At 42.1% G+C, this 22109-nt stretch overlaps 1 protein-coding gene across 1 annotated transcript in view; it reads right to left on the bottom strand.

The window, feature by feature from the left end:
* Positions 1 to 22109, bottom strand: part of pex5la (peroxisomal biogenesis factor 5-like a) — a 63819-nt gene that overhangs the window by 30143 nt on the left and 11567 nt on the right. The window contains exon 2 of the mRNA XM_047037227.1: positions 3783 to 3887. Coding sequence (XP_046893183.1) covers positions 3783 to 3887 — 105 coding nt within the window. The remainder of the gene's footprint in view (positions 1 to 3782; positions 3888 to 22109) is intronic.

Below are 22109 nucleotides of genomic sequence, written 5' to 3'. Positions count from 1 at the left end.
ATCTAGAAAATGCGGTTATGAAAATAACTGATTTGGAACCATGTAACTTCCAAATCTCAAAGCTAGTATCAAACAGAATGTATTTTTGAACTTGAATCACGCATAATTACAATTTCGGTTTCTTTGACAAAATAAAACCAAAGGAACTCAATTACCTTTCCAGATCATCCATATATCACAGATTTTGATTGACAATGGATGTTCAATCGAGAAGATCTGCATTGATACCACTTTCCTTTTGATGGTTATTTCCAGTGAGCAGTAAATAAACTATCGTTGGTCAGGGACAGGGTTTTCAAAGCACTATGCCAGTGGTATGGTTCTTGCCTTTTGCTGAGCACATTGACACTTTGTTTACAAGTGCTCGAGGGGCAAATTATGTATTGGAAAACTTCAGCTAATTGTGCCGTCTGGGCATGACTCCAAGAGATCTCTCAGATGTTGCTGTCAAGGGAATCCTGTACCAGTTCAACTCATAAGAGTGTTGAGGGCAGGGGGAGGTTGAGGGTGAAAAAGGGGAAGAGAGGAAAGGGAAGAAAAGAGAAGAAGTACAGGATGATGGACATGGAGTGGTGGGGGGAGTGTGTGTAGGAAAGCACAGATCCCCCAAAATCATTTAGTTTTGAGTCAGATGTTCCGGAGAAGTACCGGCAACTTAAGGATATCTGTGAGCAGGAGCCGTTCTAAATATAGCCCATCAAAGTCAGTGAGTAAAGCTAAACTATACATACGGATGTGATCTTGTCTATTAGCCAAGGAGCGAAAGTATGATGTCACACTTCGCCTTAGGATACGAGCTGGCAAACACGGCATAGTGCATCTAGTCTTCCATCAGTGGGACTGAAGTCTGGATGTTACGTTTGTTCCGCTTCCAGTGTCCTCCTGCTTACTCAGCTCCAGTGAGATTGAAACTGATATCCTGACGTGAACATTCAATTCCTGTGCCTCATGGGAGAAAACAGCTCTGATGTATTTTGGTTGACTATAATCTGCGTCATAATACAAGTGATATAATAGAAATGGAATAATATTATACCGAAATAACAAAACAGAAATGATGTACTGGAAAGCTATTGAAAGTGGTCTTAGAAAATTAACAGTGCATTTAAGAGAGGGATTGCCTCGTCAGTACCATTTTGTTCTGCATGAATGTGAGGGTTGAGGCTACTTTGCCTTGTGTTTAGCATGAAGTCTATGAACGTATTTGTTTAGTTATTTTACCCACTGTGACCTTTAACAATATCACTTTGCATCAGATAAAAGGCTCTGTCACTTTGGATTGGCTTCATGGCTCTCGTCCACTTTACAGGTTTACATTGTGATTCGTCTGGGCAGGACTTCAGTACAGCAAGTTTTTAGGTTGAATGCAAATGTTTGATTTACATGGTATAGTGGACTTCAACCTTGTTTCATCCACTAAAGCAAAACCACAGCCAGTCCACATGCTGAGTGATACTGAAACTACAGTACAGTCGCAATCACTTCACTAGTTTACTAGTGAAGAATCTGTACCTGGCGAATGTCCAGGCCTGTTAATATGTTATTCTACATATGAACACAGTGAGAACACATATAACTATTATGGGCTCTCAATACACTTTTTTTGTCTGCAAATGCTTTTGATTAAAGATGATATGAAACAAGATATATGAGAAATATGATATGGTTAATGATAGAAACAGTAGATGCTGCTACAAAAAAAAACTTTGTAAATAACAATAAGTTATGTGTGATCTAAAATACTGGCTAGTGACTGCCTGTGTGTGTGTGTGTGCCGTGTGTGTGCGCCGTGTGTGAATGTGTCTGCACATGGGCAGACAGCAAAGAAAATGAACGTGCATCAATGCAATGGAACTTGCAATGTATGCTGTACTATTTTCCAACAGAGTTTATAGAAACCTTGCATGTGATTGTGTTACAGTGAAAGCCATTTTTCCTGCAGTAGCACCACGGGTCACGTTTTTCGAAATCTGTTTCTCGTATTTTTCAAAATACAGGTATCTGAGATTTAACGGCCACACACTAACACTTACAGTCCCAAAAAAGTAAGAGTGTGGAATTGGATCATCTGTTTTGTTGATACAATCTTTCTCAGCTGATTCTCCCTGGCAACAATCACTGACATCATTTAGAAAATATAGATGAAAGTGTTAAATCAGTCCTCAATTTACAGGCTTCAAGATTTTGAACACTCTCGCGTCGACAGAGATAACAATTAAATGGTGAAGAAGGTGGCGGTGGAGAGGGGAGGAAGGGGGGTGGAGGGTATTTGCAGAGACAACAAAGTAATACAGAGCTCTGTAGACCCAGTGTCATTTCGGTATAGATTTGTCTCAGTATTGGCATTGCTGCGTGTTTGTCTAGCAGCTGCTGTCAACTTTATCACCAACCTTGCCTGGCTATTCTAATCCAATGAGCTACTCGATTTCCTCCTTTTGTCCCTTTTATGTTGATTGATACAGCACACATGACCTTGCACTACAGTGATTGGCATGTTATATGTCGAGCGGGGTGTACAGTTAAATGTTGTTCTACGTGGCATTACCAATGATTTTTTATATCATCATCGATGAAAGTCCTCTCACAGGTAGAAAGGAGACAGTGTCCTGTTCATTTGACTCCCTGTTTCAGTATCAGAAATGATATCTAGACATCGATCATTCCCTGGGTGGATTATCCAGTGTCCACTGAGAATGTTCAGGTGAGAGTTCCTTTCTGGCTACCAAAATGTCATCCATGATGCAGCATAAAATTATATATGTTGGTCAATTAAACTAATGAACATGTAGAATAATACTCACAGTAAGTATGTGTCTTGCTATAGAATATGTATTTTGTACATTTAAATCCTAAAATCTAGTAACAATGCAGCAGGACATCTTTAATTAATACTTCATCACAACACACCAAAATACACACACACACACACACACGGCATACGTAGACACGCACACACAAAAGCACACATACTATTTTTAGAACACAAAACAGGTAATAAAGCTTACAATGTAATCTGCTATAGAAACACTAATACCCTCCACACACAGTAGCACTTCAAAAGCAAAGCAGGACTAAAAGACACCGAAATTCTGCAAAGAAGAATTTGTTTCATGAGCTTGAAGCCATGCTGAAACACGTCACATTTTTGGCCAAAGCCTAAAATAATTGCTGCTTATGAGGTGTAAACATGTTCTGTAGGAGTGGAAGTATTCTTGAAGTATACCGTAACCTAAAAAAATTGAGTCTCTTATCTGAAAGAAAAAAAACGGAATGGACTGTGCTGAAGAGATAAGGCTGATGTGGTCGTTTGACCCTTCTAGATTGCCAGTAAATGCAGAGTAATTGTTACCAAAAAACGTAACAATGAGAGTGCTGTCTTTAAAGGACAGGTCTGGGAGGTAAAAGGGGGGAGACCTGTGCATTTACATTTTCTCATTACATCCACCAATGGATATCTGACTGATTATTGCACATTGTGTGGGTGCTGCAGGCTATAATTGGCTAGTCAGTCTTAAGAGCTGCAAGTGGAATTCTTATTTGGTGTATGGTGGATTTCTAAATGTGTTTTATACCCCATAGAGCAGCTGGAATAGTCAATCAAATCAATGCTGTTTTTCAATGCTTATGTTTACTACTACGGCAGAAGAATTAGGCTTACGGGTGGAGGGTAGCTATGGGATGTTAAAAGCCTTGCCATTGATTTGATCAGGCACCAAAGTAGAAGGGATTTGAGAGGGTGTGGGGGGGGGGTGGAGAGGAGGGGTTGCGATGGTTCTGCCCACCTTGGTTGTCACTGTGAGGAGGGGTATCCCTTCTGATGACGCCTTACTTGGTATCTCCTTCAGGACCATGGCAACAGTCTTATCTGCCGCCCTAGAGTCTTTCCCCTACAACAGTGAAATCAACAATGACTCGTGTCAGGACACATTTGACATCTCAGTGTACGTTTTTTGCCCTCTTAATGACTTTAAGATGATATGACACCATGCGATAAACCATGGAGAGCTACCACATCGAACATCGATTGAAAAACACATCCACGACGACAACAACACGTCGACAATGAAAGGGTTCACTGCATGATGAAGGGCTCCCTCGGCGAAGATAAACACACTGCACTCTGTTCTTTGCTGTGTTTCCTTTGATCATACTATGTATAGGATAATGGGATGTTATGCAGATCATTACCATAAAGCTGGTCACTGTCACTTGTTTAGATTGCAGATAAAGTGTATGTCTATTGGGTAGTGGACAAAGGGACACATGGTCATACTGGAAAGTCTCTCAGCAATGTGACCTCCATTAGTCGTCCACCCCCACTACCAGCCATATTGCCCCCCGCCCCCCTCCCAACCCCACACGACTGTACAATGCTCAGTGAAGTGGGTTGTCAAGCCTACAGCACTGATTATCTTAAGGTGAAGCTATGCTGTATAATGGGGTCAAATGGATTTCAAAAATCTTTTGTCATCTCCTTCAACACACGTTTTTTTCAGAATCTAAGCAGCAAACCCATCATAAATGTATGAAAACATGAATAGCTTTTGCACTACTTAGGGTCAAAAAGTATGACATTTGCAATGACTGGGTAGATCACAAATCCAAGACCATATTAATATGGCACATTTCAGACAAAAAAAGAAGGCAAATAAAACTAAAATATAATAACTAATTAAAACATGAATACATTAGCAAGGAAAGAAAATTGTAAAGTAACATCAATGTAGCAAAAAAAGAAAGAAAGAGATCCGTTAGATAAAAGGTATGACCAAAAATGTCTGTTTTTTTTTCAGTTTCTCATACAATTTTACAAACATAACAATTGTTCATGTCGTAATCACTGACTTCACTAAACGCCATTTGCAGGCATAATAATGTTTTGGACATACAGCATACTGGAAAACAATGAAGTCCTTTTTGTATTTGTTTCACTTAACATTTCAGAATGAGGTTTTTTGCTCGACTGACTCTGCCAGTAAGCTACTGATATCATGGCACAAATATGTGGCATGGCCTCAACCTGGAATAACGCTGCCAGGCATTGCCATGTCAGTAATAGACCAGATACAGCCACCTGTGCCCACACCCCAGCTACATAAACCCAAATATGGGTCCAAAATACGTAAATACATCAGCCTTGTCCTGAGAGACAATAATTAATAGAGTAACACTTTCTGGAGAGATTCTGTTAAATGAGAAAACATTTGAGTACACCTGATTTCCTTTTCATCTTTGGCTGATTACTTTGCAAGCATAAATGAGGTGGGTGGAGGACATGTTGGTTATTATTCCGATTATTGTAGTGCCAGAATGTAATTGTGAATTGATTGCCCCATAATATTTTATTTTTTCCCCCGTACATTTCCTCTGTCAGCTTTAGATATACCGGTACTGTATGACTGAGATGCTGCCTATGGAGCCAAGCAGACATGAATGTTTATATTGAGTGTTCTGGAACTTTCTTGGTCTTGAACCGTGAGCACATCCTTTTTTAGATGGCGCTTGACTTTTGTATGCTGGAAATAGATATTGAGACTTGTACACTTTCCTTATAAGTGCCGTCTGTATGAGTGTAAACAAAAACAAACACTTGGAAAATCAATTGGTTACATGAAAGAAAACTCAATTCGATTTGTTGACCAAATACTTGTGAGCCACTATAGAATAGATGAGTCTCTATAGTAACCATAGCAGCATGTAAAGTCAAAATCGGAGAGAGCTTTGCTGAGCAAAATTAAATCTCTGCTACGCTATTTAAAGCCCAAGTATTGCTATGTGCAAACATTTTAATCATCTGATTAGGTATCATTGGTGGTCAAGTGAATAAATGATGTCTGTTTTGTTGCTGAGAAAATACAGTACAATTTCCTGGTCATGAGACAGGATTAATCATTTGGAAATTATAGATTCCCTAGAAAGTAAATGTACATGCTGGTACATTCCTAATGTAAAAGCCCTTCATCGCTTTAAAAACTTGTTATGTTGATTTAACTCATGGTGGGAAATGAAATAATTTGAGTATCTCCGTTTGGATTTTGTCTGAAGAAATATAGACGTGTTTAGGAAGGTAAAATAATCGTAAGCATGACGTTTTAGATAATGTCTCACTTCCATGGAAGATATAGAGGTTTACCTTTTGATAAGATACTGGTTTCATAAATCATGCGTAGCAAATTTTTCATTATTTGAAAGCTTACACACTGATTTGAACTTGTAACACATTTAAGATGGACATGTTGACACTTGACACAAAAATGTGAAACTACAATAAGATCAGAGAGTAACACTTGGTTCATAATTTTTATATTGTATCACATTGAGAACTACATAACACAAGCATGAAATGTGTTATGCAGTTTCCCTTTATAGTCAGTAGACAAAAAAACACTTTTTAAAACCCTAGTAAAGGCTTTATGCCATAGGTGCGTGTTCACCAAATCAGGATATCACAATATGATTAACATATTTGAATGCATGAACATTCATTCATACATTCAAACGGAAACTTAACTATGAATGTAATGCTGTAAGTATGATGTCGCATGGATTTGCTGGCCTGGAATGGCCACTATGCAAACTGTCCCTGTTACATAACGGCAGCGCTGATAATGTAGTTCCTGTTTGTTGCTTCTCCAACATGGCTCCCAGCATCCCCCCAACCCCCTTTTGCTTCAATTTATTGGATTCACGCCAGGCTTCAAAGGGAATCCATGAGAAATGACGTGATGGCAAGGACTCTAAGCAGACAGCCAATTACCCTGGTCAGAGATGAACCCAAACTCTTCGCACTCGGGACGAAAATATCCCTCCTCTGAGCTTCCTTTTGACGCCTTGCAACACAATTGACAAAACATTTACAAAAGGTAGAGGAGCGGTGGGCCGTGTGGCGTCTGTTCACGCTGAGAGGGACACTCGAGGCGTCGCTAATGAATCCTGTGGAGACGCATGCAACCACGGAGCCTGCCGGGCTGCAAAGTTCAGCTGCCAAATGGGGACGCGATCCGTCCCCAGAGTACCCTGCAAATGGGGGGCCGTCACGGCTGTGCTGGGGCACCCTGGCCGTTCTCAAAGAGACTAACACGGTGACATGCACACACAGGTCAGCGATATTTTAGATGGAGTCGTGTGAAGTTTGAGCTGGGCAGATAGACTTGTGGTTCAGCTTGTTGTAGCACTGGGGGATACAAAAGCTGTTAATGTGAGCACCTTTTCCGCAAGCATTCTCATGGTCTTAATGCTCAGGCTATGGTTAATAACTACCAATGCCTTTTTGATGAATCTAAAGTAAGTAAATAAGTAACTCTTTGCAAGTCTTTAGCCACAACAGGCTCTCCTTCAAGATGTCATGGTTTGGTCCACTGTTTTTTTTATGAGCAGGTTCTGCATAGGTCCCAATAGAAGTGGAGAAAGAGACATGGTTCTGTGGGAGAAATCAGGGATCACGGGAACACAGACGGTCTAAGTTCCAAGATTGAACTTTAGTTTAAAGACCTAAAAACGTATTTCCAAGACAAAAGACCTATAGTCTCTATACAGCTCTTGGCTCTGACTAAGTGTTTGCCTCCAGATTCTGGGGCATGTACAGCCCAGCACAAATGACTGCTCCCTGGGCAGCTTATCATCCTTAGAGAGTGCTTCAGTACACCTCTTCTACTGCCAAAGTGGTTTGGGAAGACTTCCAAAGGCTGATGATAAATCCTGGTTTGCCATGCCAAGAATGCTTAGGATTGAAAACGACTCTAAGTCCTTAAAGAACTGTTTTGAATTGAAACTGCCCAAACACAGCTAACCTACAGTAAGTGAAGCTGACACTTCGGTTAGGGTATGTTAGTGCAGCTGGGACCAAGTTTATCTCTCAATGATCTACGTTGATTTGCCATTACTGAAGTGTGTACAGCCTTTGTGCCCCAAACTTTGCAATTATTTTGCCATTCCATGATCATCATTTCCTGCATAGCTGAAGTACACTTCAGGCCTATGAACTAATTAGAGCCTTAGGAGGATTGAAACAGAAGCTGATTTTAATTGTCTCTTTCTCACATTTAATGTCATCTTACGCAACATTAGTAAATATTTATGAAAATGCTAGAAGTAGTCAGCAGAACCAATTGTTCTCTAAGAAGGATGCTTTCCCCTAGAACACGGTTTAGAATGTACAGCACAGCTAAATGTTACAAAGTGCAGAGGACTATGAATCATCTAACTGAACACAGAAACTTGTATTTGGCACCACTCTTAAACCCCATTGATAGGGTAGAAATGGATTGAGTGCCCGGAAACAATATTCTGACTGGATGCTAATCATGGAAAACAAATCCATTATAAAAAGAGACCGAATACAAGCTAGAGAGAGAGAGTAAGAAAAGCGGATAGACTTCAAACAGACACCTCTGTAAAGAAAACAAATTCAAGCAACTTGAAGTTGATGCCCATTTTTCTGAATGTTTTCTTGTGTTTTTAGATTGCCGGTTACAGTGAGAAATACAATCATTTAAATGAAACATTGAGTTTACTATACTGTACATGTACACTGTTTACACAGTTTCATGTGCCAGTGTTTTTTCCCCATGTGTTACAAGTGATAACTGTAAAACTGTTTACCAAAGAGGAATGTCTTCCAAACTGGTTGGGACTGACAGGTCTGTGTGTATTAAGCTTAGTTGCCGTTTTAAATCCAACAAAAAGGGTTTTAAAGCAATTTGCTAAAAGCCGCCCTGCTGTGTGTATGTTTGTTTGTAGTCCGTGCGCGGGCCGCTTAACACTTTAACGACAGCATTAAGAAGCAGTAATGTTTAGCATGAGACTAAAGCATATTACAGGGTCACTCACAGGAACCGAAAATGGTTAAGGCCACTACAGTAGCAAGAGTTCAAATACATTTTCTGTGAAAAAGACTTAAGAGCTTAGGAAATGCATGCCGCCAGCTGTCCATAACAATGTTGGACTTGTTGTGTTGCCCTGAAAAGATACAACTTGCTCAAATGAAACGCAGAGTTGACGCTGTACTGAATACTGCCTAGATTGTAGTATGCATGCCACCCCCACTAGTCTGACTCCCGGTCAGGATCAGAAATATCCTTCCCACCAACTTCTAACTCCCGTGAACTGCAGCACTGACCGTTCCGTCTTGAAGATAACCTTCTAACCGGGAGTGGAGTCAAAAATGAAGTGAGGCTCTCTAAGATCCAAGTGGACAGTAATGTTTCATAATGGGAGGGTTGCTGAGGGGCGGAAGGGGGGTGGGGGGAGGAAGGGGGGGGGGGGTATGTGGGGGGGGGTTGTTAGGTTTGAGGAAATAATCTCCTGTAGGGCTGGAAACCGGCAGGTTGGAAGGCCAGCTCAGCAAATGGCCTAAATGGAAGTCGGCGGCATCAGACAGCCAGACTATTGCTGCCCACTCATCCGCATGCTCTTTGACAAGAGGTACTGTACCTGGGCTCTGCAAACGCGCTCGGTCTAATGAGTACACACTGAGTACCTGTCGGCTCTGCGTTGTCCTTCATTCTGTCACAGCGAGGGCTGGCTATATAAGGAAGAGGACTGTGTGGAATCTGAGGGAGACAAGCTGCCTGCTCGGAGTAGATTCTTTCACTTGATTTGGTATAAGAGCGTCTGGCGAGTGGCACAGCTGAAAATCCCAAGTGGTTTTTGACTTCCTGTTATTTGAAACTACTTGCATGAATCCAAAAAAACGGAAGAAAAAAAAACAATGTGGGGCTCTGTAATTATGACAGCGTCAAAAACAGGTAGCGAATATATTTCACACACGACTGGACTGAGGACTGAAATGTGTGTTCTGTCTTTTCCAGCGATTGCTAAGGAGCCTCGCCGCAATAATAAGCCATTTTGTACCTTTGCAAAACTAAGAGGTGGTGCAAATGATTCACACGCTGCAGAACGCACTTCCAAGCTTCCGTTCGGAATAACAAAGTAAGGATGAATCGTGGATGGCAAAGTGCCAGTCTGACCTTTTCAAATCTGTTTATCATTGAACAACAGAAAGGATTGGCTCCTATAGAGGGTGACATCACACAGAGAAAGGCAACATGGCCTGGTACATAGTGACCCTCCCCAGCAGACGAGCTGGGGCAGGCCATTGCCCCTTTCAAGCTTTTCCTTTCATGTCGAGTCTGATAAGACAAAGTCACAGTTCTCGAAGCGCAGACATATGCAGTTAGTGTGACAAGAGAATTGGCATTGTAACAGTTGCTGTCCAGCTTTCTGTACATCAGACCTTTTGTTGTGGAAAAGTGAGCAACGTTGGCTCTGACTGAGAAATCAAGCAGAAAAGCGAAAAGGCCCTATACTAGTCAACTCAGAAATCTCATCCCCGTTTTTCTCAGATTCTTATTAATTTGCCAGTAATGACCACACATTCTGATTAGTGAGTGAAATGGATTGGTTAAGAGGCTGGACATTTAAATGAAACAAGACGGGAACACAAAGTTAGTTTTTTTATTTATTTGAGCTAATGAAGTCATGGGCTTAATGACTCAAACACTTTATGGCCTGCTCAACAAACTCTTATCAGACACTCAGTCATCAAGCTAAGTATGATGAATGACCGGAATGTTTGTTGAGCCACTTTGTGTAGCAAGGCCATTGGCAGAAATGAGAAGTATAAAATAAAGCCGTCAGCTTCAATCAGTATTTGTCCACGATCGTTAACGTCTTCATCCATCATAAGAAGATGTTGACAAAAAGTAAAGACTAAAAAGTCATAGAACTGTTGTGAGGTATCGTTTTAGACACTCAGTGACTCAATGGCTCAACTTTTAGAAGCTCTGAGAAAAAGACTTCAACATCATTAAATAAAGTCTCGGCTTGAAAACTTTTTTAACAGGGGATACATTAGGTCAAGTACCCAAATACCCTTGCTGCTCTGAGATAGCCCTCTCTGAGGTGGTCTGACTTGAACCTCCCTGTTTCTCGTTTCAGAACTACTCTTACATGACAACAAACCAGACAATGCCAATCGGAAAAAAACAAGGTATTAAATAATAGGATCAAGGTTTCTCCCGAGCTCCTAATTGACGTTTTCGGTCCAACAAACATGTCTGCAGGGTCCACTTAGTGTGAACCTTTCAGCAGAAAAGAGCTGTTCTATCCCAGGCACTGCAGTGTCCCTGTGGTTTGTGGAGGGAAAACATTATGCTGTGAGGACTGCACCATTAGCTCTCTCATGCAGCCATAACACTGGAATGCTTGTGCTAGATGGTCACAAAAAAAGCCTGCGTTTAGAGACTTGAAGGATTGTGTGGATTTCACTTCCCTGCAGTTGGTCGATCATAGCTTGAATCAAAATCTCTCTGTATTTTTTTTTCAGTCTAGCACCTCCACCGAAGGATGGAACATAACATCCATAATCCCAAAGATCACAGTAGCAATACTTGATGTGAATGAAAAATGTAGTTTACAGTATGTAATAAAACTGAGATTTTGTACTGTACCAGATGTAGCCCAGAAATAATTCAGTGATATCATATGAAATCACTTCATATTGGACCTAAAGCTAGACTTCTAATTGCATTCTTGTCTGGCTTCAATAAAAAGAATCCTCATACTCTCACACACACAAATGGTTCCAAACTAAATCCATCTAATAAGAAGCAATGGCACTTTCCAAAACATTCAAGTACAAACTGTAATGTACAAAGACCCAGAAAAGAGAACATGATACAGGACTCAGCCAGTGAGGGGGTCATGTTCTATGACTTCAATACAGTATCCCCTGGCGATTTGCTGGCCTTGTAACATGAACCACAACCACTGGTTCATGAAACATGCATGCAACACATTGTATGTGAAAAAGTGTCAGTTTTGACTGACACACCGATCGCATACTGATCGCATACAGCTCACGGGAGAGGAGGCTAATCGGCCTACTGCTTATGTCTTGCTAATGAATATTGATCGAAGTACTGTAAATCCTCCGGCCTAAACCCCTTCCATGGTGCCTAATGAACCGTCTTTGGAAGTGTCGACTATAGATACAGTGTGAAATGTCAAGTGCCCGTTGCGGAAAGCTCTGGAAGTAAACGTTTGGCAGGATGAGGGCCAGACGATTTCTCTGGCACGTGAACCAACTGGAATGTGATCTGGCAGGAAAAACGCAATAATTTGCTGAAGGTACAACAGTAGTTTGTTGAAGCTATGAGAGCTTTGGATAATAATGTTACACACAGAGGAATAATGTTCAGGCACCACGTTCAAACTGAGGGTTCTAGCTTGAGGTATATACAATGTATGATGGAGATAGTGGGATTAAAAAACGAATTAGTGTCAAATAGACATGCTTGTTCCATCTTTTCCGTATACGCTCTCATATTAATGCTAGGGGCCTAACATGACTATTTCCATTTCTCATAGACACTTTCAGTAAAATAAATCTCTTTACCATTAGCAACTCTCTCATAACCAAGGCTGACATTTCAGTGTACCTACATTTCTTTGAATCACACTATTAATAGTCTTCCTATTTGCTGTAATACACCCTATTTTAATGTCTAAGTGAACCAAATGGATTTTATAACCATCCACGATGGCATACTTTACCACACTTAGTGATCTGAAGGTAGGCTTTTAGCTGTGTTTACCCCGCTCTCCCTGTCCTCTTCTCGTTCTCTTCCCGTCCTCCCCCTCTCTCTTATCTATTCCCTTGAGAGGGAGATGCCTTCCTTATCAGGCTGTGTGGCACCAAATAATAGGCATTGCTTTGTCTTCCCTCCCTCTCCTCCCTCTCCTGCCGAATTGAGATCGATGCACTCCCTCGACTCTTCCACTTGCTCCTCGTGTTCCGTCACAGGGCAGATGAATGGACTCCAACCTTTTAGAGCTTTTCCCTCTCTGGTGCGCGACCACTGATGGTATTCTTTATGATGAATGGCCGACATGACAGTTCTTCACGGTCATGTCAGGCACAGCGAGCACATGCGCTGGTGAAAGGCTGCCTTGGTCGGCAACTTCCTGTTAGTTCACACGACAGCCTTGAAAATTGACAGCATTCATTTATTAATGAGATACATCTCTTTGGTTTTCTGCACTCTGTGGTGGACCTTGTGAAACTCAAAGCAGTGCATGTTCATGACTTGACAGCTGTATGACACCTTGTGTTGGTAATTACTTTCATTGTTTTTGCATATAATTTGACTGGGACAGGTAAACCTCATCTGGACCAATAGTCCTGTGGTCACCTCAATAGGTTGTCTTTGAATTGGTTAGAGGCAGTATTGTACAACCTCCCTTAACTTCTAGGTTCATATTTCTTTCTTATGGTCATCGGAATGGTCATGGCCATGGTCATCATCAAAGTCTAAATATTCATTCACTCCATGGTTGCGGGCACGTCTAGCCCTTAACAACCATGCTGAAGTAACCCGAAGGTTTGCCTGTGACAATGTGGGATACCATTTCTCTCCCAAGCTTGCTGAGCAGGTGTGTGTAGTTTAAAATAAACATGCAAACGCGGCATATCATTACTCTTATCTGCCTCGTGGAGGGCGGGGCGACAGGGTGCACCGAGGAGCAAATTAGCATGACGAATGAGCGTGTCCGGCCTGAGAGCGTGCCACTGCCTTTGGTCTTCGCAGATGGCTAATGTATTTATGAGCGCGTGTCTAGTCCTACAAAGGCAACATGATTAGGGAGAGCGCCGAGTCGCTGTTAGCGCTTCAAAAATGCAAGGGAAGACACCGTATCGCTTACTTGACACTGCGTTTGAGTGCTTAGCACGCGGCTAGGTCATTCAATCCGACTGGGAATGAAAAGGCTTTCGCATCAACGTGAGCACAACTGTCATGTGTCATGTGTGCAGTATTTGTGAAGTCATAGTTTGACTGTATTATGTCTCCATCCCTGACGCCATTTGCTGTGCAGTATGGTGTCGGAGCCTAATTGAAAGGAGAATGCTTGCAGCCCGCGGCTGTTGTCTTCGTCTTATGCGTTATCTACAGTATGGACATCCAACAGGCACGTGACAGACGTAGGTCCGACAGATGTAGACAGATGAAATAATGTACAGTAACCATCTGTTTAGCCAGCCGCTACAATTAAAGTCTGTTTCTTAGTGAAATATTTCTCCTTGATTCAGCAAATTCTATCTATATGGAAAGAGACCGTGTGCTGCTCCTTTTCAAAAAGTTTTCTCTGAGATTTAAATCAAACTCACAAAAACCAACAGAAAGAGAATTGGACACGGCTCAATGTTTGATCTGCCCTGACATCTGCAACACAGCCAGAAATGTTAGAAGTTCACATGAAACGGAGGCTGATTGAAACTGTAACTCCAAGTGTTTGTCACGGTCAGCCCATGTTTCTCATTCAAGTCAACCTTCCTCATTTCCCTCATCACTGCAGCTGCTCCTGTGGTGTCCAATCAGAGCGAGGCTCGGGGTGAGATTGTCTGGCGACAACCCTGGCATGCCGAAGTCACAGGCCTGCACCAGTAACACAACCTGTCAGGCTGTGCATGTGAAGGAACAAAGGTCCTATTTGTCTCTCAGACGTAAACCATCCACCACACATTTCTCTGTCCCATTAACTTGGCAATATGACGGAGGACAGAACAGAACATCACTGACCTTGTTGTTGACAAAAGGCTGCAAAACGACAACACGGGACATAAATTCATACTGGCTTTCAGGAGACTAACGACTTGATGGTAGATGAGAACTTCACCTGGTCAGCAGTTTTGCCATCCAAGTGTATGCTATATCCTGTACAGTATGCTGTCTGGTTGATTCATCCAATAACAAAAAACAACCCATTGGGCAGTTGGGAAATCTCTGTGAAATATGTTGTATCTGTAAGACCGATTCAGAGGCTTTATTCAGGCTCGATTCAGGAGTTTTAATATCTGAGCGAGAGACCACATGAAAGAGTGGAGATATCATCTGGCGAGGAGGAGACGGTGTCGAGAACAACAGAAACAGACACTTCCAGTCACACAACCTCACCGTGAACCTCGCCCCCCCCCCCCCCCCCCCCCCCAACCCCCCCCCCCCCAGCTCCCTCTCCCTCAGTGGTGTTTTCCATCCCCATTCACCTGGCCATTAAGGAACTTCAAGGCACTTCAAAAGCCCAGCTTTCGAGTAGCTTCCCGTGGTGAACCCATTTCACCGTACACTACGGCCAGCCAGTCTCGTCTTTCTGCACGGCGTGCAGTTTCTAACTGCGAGGAAGAGGAGAACGTGGAGCGATCTGTACCGAAGCTGCCCACGAGCGGGCTGAGCTGAGGAAGGGTGGGAGGGGGGTAACTTGATTACCGATGCAGGCCCAGAAATTGGCAATTCATTCTCATCTGATACCCCTGTTGCTCACCCGAACTCCTACTGTCCTAGATCTGGGCAGCTGTGCTCTCTCTCTCTCTCTCTCTCACACAGAGAGACAGTCGGTACCTCTGTGCCTCTCCCTCTGTGCCGAGAGGTACCGACTGGCACTGGTGTGTAGTCTCACACTATTGTCAAACGTTCGCAAATTTACATGAATTTTGGTATGTTGCTCACTCTTAAGACAAAGGCAAAACATTATCTGTGATTTATCGAGATGACAACATCCCCCACCGATTGCTTTATTGGACTTTTGGGATAATGATGTTGCATAACAAATTTATTCATTAAGGTATTTATAGAGAAGCTTATTGCTGATGAAAAGGACATTTGGAAGCTACTGCTCTAATGCACACTTCCTTCCGACTCCTTACAGCATACCCATGACTTGTGACGCCTACTCCATGACAAACTACACAAACACGGCTTAGGTGGCAAGAAAAATATCAAATGCCCTGAGTGTTTTGGGAACGGAAACATGGTCTCTCTATCTCGTGGAGATACCTGTTAGCTTTTCTGGGAGGCTAATAAGGAGCAATGATGATGGTGAGGTATGGAATGGGCCATCAGCTTTCCATGTAATGGCTTGTCTAAAAAGCCTGATCATTAGTGAAATGCCTATAAGGTTTTCTTAACAAAATGGGACTGGGCCTGCATCTTGGGATATATTTGGAAAGTATGAGTCAGCCAAAATTTGCAATGAGGAAGACCAGGCCTGTCAATAGACCATACATGAAGATGTCATTTGATCTAATAGACAATAATCTATCCACAGACAATACAGGAGGTGGTTCTGTACCGTTTCTGTCCAAGTCTTATTCCAAGTCGTTTCCAATTTAGAGAAAACTCTAATACAGACAATATGTTGCTACTTCAAAGGGTCAAGTATTCACAAGAGATATGCTAATAAGTTGACTTTAACTGGAAGAATACTTTCCTGTCTGATAGCTGAAACTTAACACAGACATCTCAGTACAAAAATAAGAACTGCAGCTGGGTTGAAATAGATCTCGTTCTATTTTGGATGTAAAGGAAAACTCACACACAGTGTGAAGAGGGAGAGTCACAACACTGTCAATCAAAAGTGCTATTTTCATCGGGCCATTCAAGGACAGCCTCTTTACATGCAACACTTAACGCCATGCCAACTGTGGCTACATATTGTACACAGTACTGTACATCAACCAAAATGATGTCGAGAATATCAGGGACGATCTAACACTGCTTCTCAGCAATACTAGGGGAGTGTTTTTCCTTCCGCGATGAACAAAACACAGGGGAGCATTTCAACCTTAGTGCCTCTCTGATCGTGCTTTAATTCAGTCACCCCTCCCTGGGACCAATACAGTATGCATGGACACATGAAGACACACACAAGCACACAAACGTGTACACAAGCACAAACACACACACACACACAATCCCGGTGGACGGTTTGTTTGTGATTCACCTGCTGTAATCAGGTTGCCAAGGCACTGCCCTGGTTACCTTGAGTGACTTTGGCCAATTAAAGCATCTGAAAACAGCATGAGCGGGAAAAACAGGGGAATTCACTTTTCTGCTGGCATCAGCCCTACACTTCCCATACCCTCCGCTGAGAAATGAGGACCTCTACTCCCCTGTCTGGCTATTGTTCTAGGACAACACACCTGAATGGACCAGGGCCCTGCTGTGCAAATGAGAGGCTGTCAGCTGTTGGTTCATGTCTTATGTTGTGATTTAGTCCAAATCTACTGATGGCAGACAGCAGACATTATTGCTGAGCATAAACTGAGAGAAAATATGTTGTAGTCAGTTGAACAACACCTATGTTGCGGTATGTTTGAAGAAATATCTCATCTGCTTCCAAATGGGCTATGTGGTTGTGGTGGCACTGCTCTCTGTATTACCTGCCAGTGGGCGTTTCAAAAGGTAAAAATGTAGCTCGATGGTTAGTTCAGAGTGTTTCTCCAACATTTCATCCAGCACAGGATGCGTGTGCCTTTTTGAGAGCAAGCTGCCTTATCAGCAGAATCAGAGCAAGAAGCTTTTTGGGCCGTGACAGGCACAGACAGATCTAAATGATTAAGTAAACACTTTGAAAAGCCATTGGTGTAGAATGCAGAACACCAGGCACAAACAGGCCGCAGAAATCACTGTCTCTCAATTTTTTCTCTCTCTCTCTACTATAAATACTCTTCCTCCCCCCCAAAAATGCCACTTTAAACAAATAATTCAAGTCAAATTGTTTGAAGGGTGTTATTCATGTCTGACCAACGAGCAATCATTTGTCATTGTGACCTTTGTTATTTTACACGTAAAACATAATTGGAATAACTTATTTTATTAAATGGATTTTGAATTGAAATGTTCATAAAACACCATGTGACATTTTGATTTGGATAGAGAATACCTGTCTTACGACAGACAATACACACTTTGCATGATATGATTTTAAAATAATGAGATAGAAACAATTTCAGTCCAGTCTTCTCAACCATTTTGGAAACATTTCCATTCACGATAGAATGCTTTGGATGAACTATCAGAATAAGTATAGCACTTTACCAATTAAATAACCAATTGTCTTCAATCCAATTTGACACGACCTTTTCTTCCATTACTCTTGTGTATGGTTGAAGTCTGTTGGGAACATTAGGGCATCATTGTGCACTTAGCGGGTCACTTTGGCTGCTCTTGTTTCAAGAATGTTTGAAGATTACTTTAACTTTCTATCCCTTGCTTGTCTAGCAGCCATGTCAATTATTCTACCTGGAAAGTAGATTTCCCACAATTCATTCATGGCATTATTTTAAAGGGGTACACTTATTTTTATTTTGAAGAAATCATCTCATGCCTTGAATCTCTTCTACATCAAAGGAAAAGCCTTTTTTATGGCTGTGCACAGATCATTACCCTTCTATCACAATCAAAAGAAATCTGTAAAAGGATAGATGACCTCTCCACAACAGTTGATGTTGGTGGAGGGAGGCTGGGTGAAGATCAAATGTAACCAGATGCCAGGCAACACCAGCTGCCAGTCTCTTCTATCACACGTGCATACAGTTTGTGGGCCAAGTCATCCTCCCTAAATATGCTGCCAACATGCAATTGCTACATGTAAAATGTTGGAAAACGACCACCTTGTTTTGGGCTTTTAACGGCAAAGCAGTCCTTATGGTAGTTCTGTAGTCGTTCGCTTAGGCATTTTGTGACCTGGTTTCTCAATCTCGGTGAAAGAGGGTCTACTTGGCGCACGTCCATCCTTTCCAGGCAATGTGGCATTGACAAGCATGCTGTTTCTAAGTGCTTCGGAGCCTGGGTGAAAGTCACACTCGGACAGTGCTGTTTTCATGTCAAGCCCTTCATAGCTGACAAGCTCTCTATAGCCTTACATCTGGAAAACAGATTAGGGATGACTACAGCCATTCATGCCCAGCCTCTGAAGGAGGGAAGATAGGGGAGACAGGCTTTATCACTGGTATGTCTCCCTCCCATACAGAGCTGACCAGTTTTGTTTTCAGTTGAACCAAAGAGTTGTCCATCCGTCTGTGACACAGACACAATGATCAAACGAATGGCCACCAGTAACTGTGTACTGTGAGAGCTAAAGCAGGGCTAATTTATTCATCACAAAACAGCTAGCGTTAGCCAGGTCATTAGCATCCCATGTAATTACGCGAATCTATTAAAATCTTACCCCCTGGCAAAGAAGCGCTCACAATCCCACTTACATGGCTGATGTTCCATGCCAGATTGCGCTGTACAATAAATGCCCATGGCTCTTAACAAAACATTTCATTATTTTGCTGTTATTGCTAAGAGCTGTAAGGCTTAATGCCTTTTATCAGTGCTTAAAACAGAACTAGAGTCTGATGGGTAAAACATGTATTGGTCTACAAACCGGAAGGCAATGTTGATATGTGTGTTCACACATCGTTCTACTCTGACCCAGAGTTTCCAATGACTTTGTTGAGTGAACTACAGGATAAGTTCTTAGGACAGATTGTTGGAAATCTTGCATTTCCTCTCACACGAAATACTACGGATTTTGACAGTCTATTGATCCACAGATCTAAGATTTCCCAATAGGTTTCAGACAGTCAATTCCAAACCACACACAACAAGTTGTTCTTCTCTCACTTGTTTCCCTGTAGACTATTACATAACTTCAGTGACGGAGCACCAACATCATTGTACACTAGAGTTTGACCCAGCAGAGCACCCATTCAATGACTATGAGAGGACTCGAAAGTGATGGAAAACGAGAGAACATGATTTCGTTTTCTAGACTGTCGAGGGAAGACAACTCTTGCGTGTTCTTTAGTGGGGGAGAAGTGGGCTTCAGATCCTCCGGACCCCCCAGCTGCAAGACCGCGTGTTGGCCTACTCCACTGGCCATTTGACGAAGAACGATGTTACTTGCTAAGCGTCTCCGTTCTCCAAACAAATGTCACGACTGCCGGCGCAAATCACCAGCGGGCTTGTATGCTGAGGAGTTCATCACCCCCAAGGCTTAACTGGTCGTCACGGGCGCAGCAGACCGAACGAGAGAGGGGCACTTTAACTACGATTAGACGGCCGCAGTATCTGTGATTACACAAGGAGCTGTGACATGCACGTAATCAAGCTGCCCAACCCAGGCTCACTGGTGCCAGATTGGGGGCTCCCAGAACATATTTCTCCCTCTCTGAATTTTGGGCTGTTTTCATTTGGTGAACAGGTCGATATTTAGGCTATTCAGTAGGTGACAATTTCATGTCGAAAATCAATGATTTCCATCCAAGCGTTGTTTGTCAGGCGTTCAGTGAGCATTCAATCTGAGAAGCATTTCTTTTTTCTTGTTGGAATGAGGCCACAAACAGCTTTGTTAAAAATACCAAGCTCAGTCTGAGACATGAAGGCAATAACAAAAGTTTTAATATCTTCACAGCACATTTAATGAAAGAAAATATAGGCTATTACAGTCGCTGAAGCAGGAGGCTCAATATTATGAAACAGAATTTTCAGGTAGTAGGAGGGCATGTGGAGGAGTGTTTTTTAAGGCAGTACGGAGCAGCATTATTGCCTTTTAATTGCTAATTAGCCAACATCAGATTTCCTCCCGTGATCTGGAGTGTCTGTCGGTGGATCAGAGAGAATGCCATTGCAGGGGTATTGACGGGAAACGGGATTAATACGCTATGGGCTGCTGTTGTTTTGCTATTAATAACACAAGTTCTCTCTGACAAGACGAGCCTCTGCCAAGATGAAGGCCGTGACCTTTCCATGGCTGCATAGCTGGAGGATAGGGTTTAATTGACATGATACAGTTCCGGGGAAGAGAGTGAGACAGAGAGGTAGTGCAGATGAGGGGATGACAAGTAATGAAACAAGGGAGGTTAAACTCTTTGAGAGCAACTTGTAGCTTCGGACTGAAGTGAAAATGATGATTGGATGGTATGAATAGGATGTGTTCCAAACTTAGAAACAAGAGCGTTTCCCTTCTTCAAGTGGTGGTAAATAAATCAGGAAGGTTGTGGTACAGCGGAGTCAAGTACATAGTCTGGATATTTTTTTCAATAAGATTGTCATTTCTATGGGTAAAAGATCATTCTGAAATGTTATATTGTCAATTTAGGAAAGTCCCTTAAATCTTACCCTGTTTCAATGCCTCACTGCACCCAATTGTAGACAACTCTTCTCTTTGACCTTTCCTTTCGGCCACTGTGTGTGTTCCATCGCTCTCTCTCTCTGTAACAAGGAAGTTATGTACTAGCCCCTAGCATCCACTTCCCGGACAGCTGGTAGCCCCGAAGTATTCACATGCAATACACTCAAGAGTTTCTTTTGTTTTATATAACATGGAATAAGACAGTGGTTGATCTGTGTACAACCTCCTTGGTAGATCTTTGCTTGAGTCCACAAAAGCAGAACGGATGATTCATTCACAACACAACACGTTTGGTTCATTTCTCAGTATACCTACTCTACAATCTCTTTGGATGCCTAAACTGGTTTAATCAGCTAGAATCAACTTTAAATAGTAATTACTGTGAGTTAGGGTTTATTACATGGCATCATCACATATTCTTCTCAAATAAGCACAGCATGATTGGAATCGTCTTCTTTCTTGTCTTCTGTGACAGTACAGTACATAATAAACACAATTCAGAACAAAATTGTTAATGTAATTACAGAGTTTGTCTAAAAAGTTACTCTTTCAGAGCTGAAAAACTGTAAAAAGCTCATAAATCTGTAAATGCAGCTGCTATGTTCTAAAACAACGTTTTTGAACAGTATTTTAAATTTATTTACATATGCTATATATATAAATGACTAAATAAATCCTCACTAAAAGATTTATAGTGTAATTTGCCAAGCACCTGTCCCTGACAAATGGGCTCAATAAGAAAACAAGCTGTTTCAGCAAGAGGCATCATGAAGAGAGCAAGGCATCCTGGGAGTTAGGAGTCAGCTGTGGTGTCTGGTGAGCCTGGTGACAGTGTCACTAACAAAGCCACATGGACCACATAGGTGACTGCACACACAAAAGCATGGCTGACACACACACAGTCAGCAGTTCTGATTGGTGCAACATTTCCCAAAAAGTTAATTCAGTTTGTGCCACGGTTCCATTCTCACAAGTGATTATGAGAACTGTCAATAGCGGGATAAGCAGAAGCCCCCCTTTATAATGTAATATGTTGGAGGATGACATTGAAAATGAAATCTCGTTGAAATAGTAATTGGAATGTGTGTGTGTGTTGCTTTTTTCTTTGTGGTAACAGGAAGCAAGCTGAGTTGCAAATGTGGCAGCTAACA

This window comes from Hypomesus transpacificus, chromosome 16 (assembly GCF_021917145.1).
Source record: "Hypomesus transpacificus isolate Combined female chromosome 16, fHypTra1, whole genome shotgun sequence".
Taxonomy (NCBI): domain Eukaryota; kingdom Metazoa; phylum Chordata; class Actinopteri; order Osmeriformes; family Osmeridae; genus Hypomesus; species Hypomesus transpacificus.
Note: the sequence above shows the minus strand (reverse complement) of the source record. Positions and strands in the feature narration are given on the sequence as shown.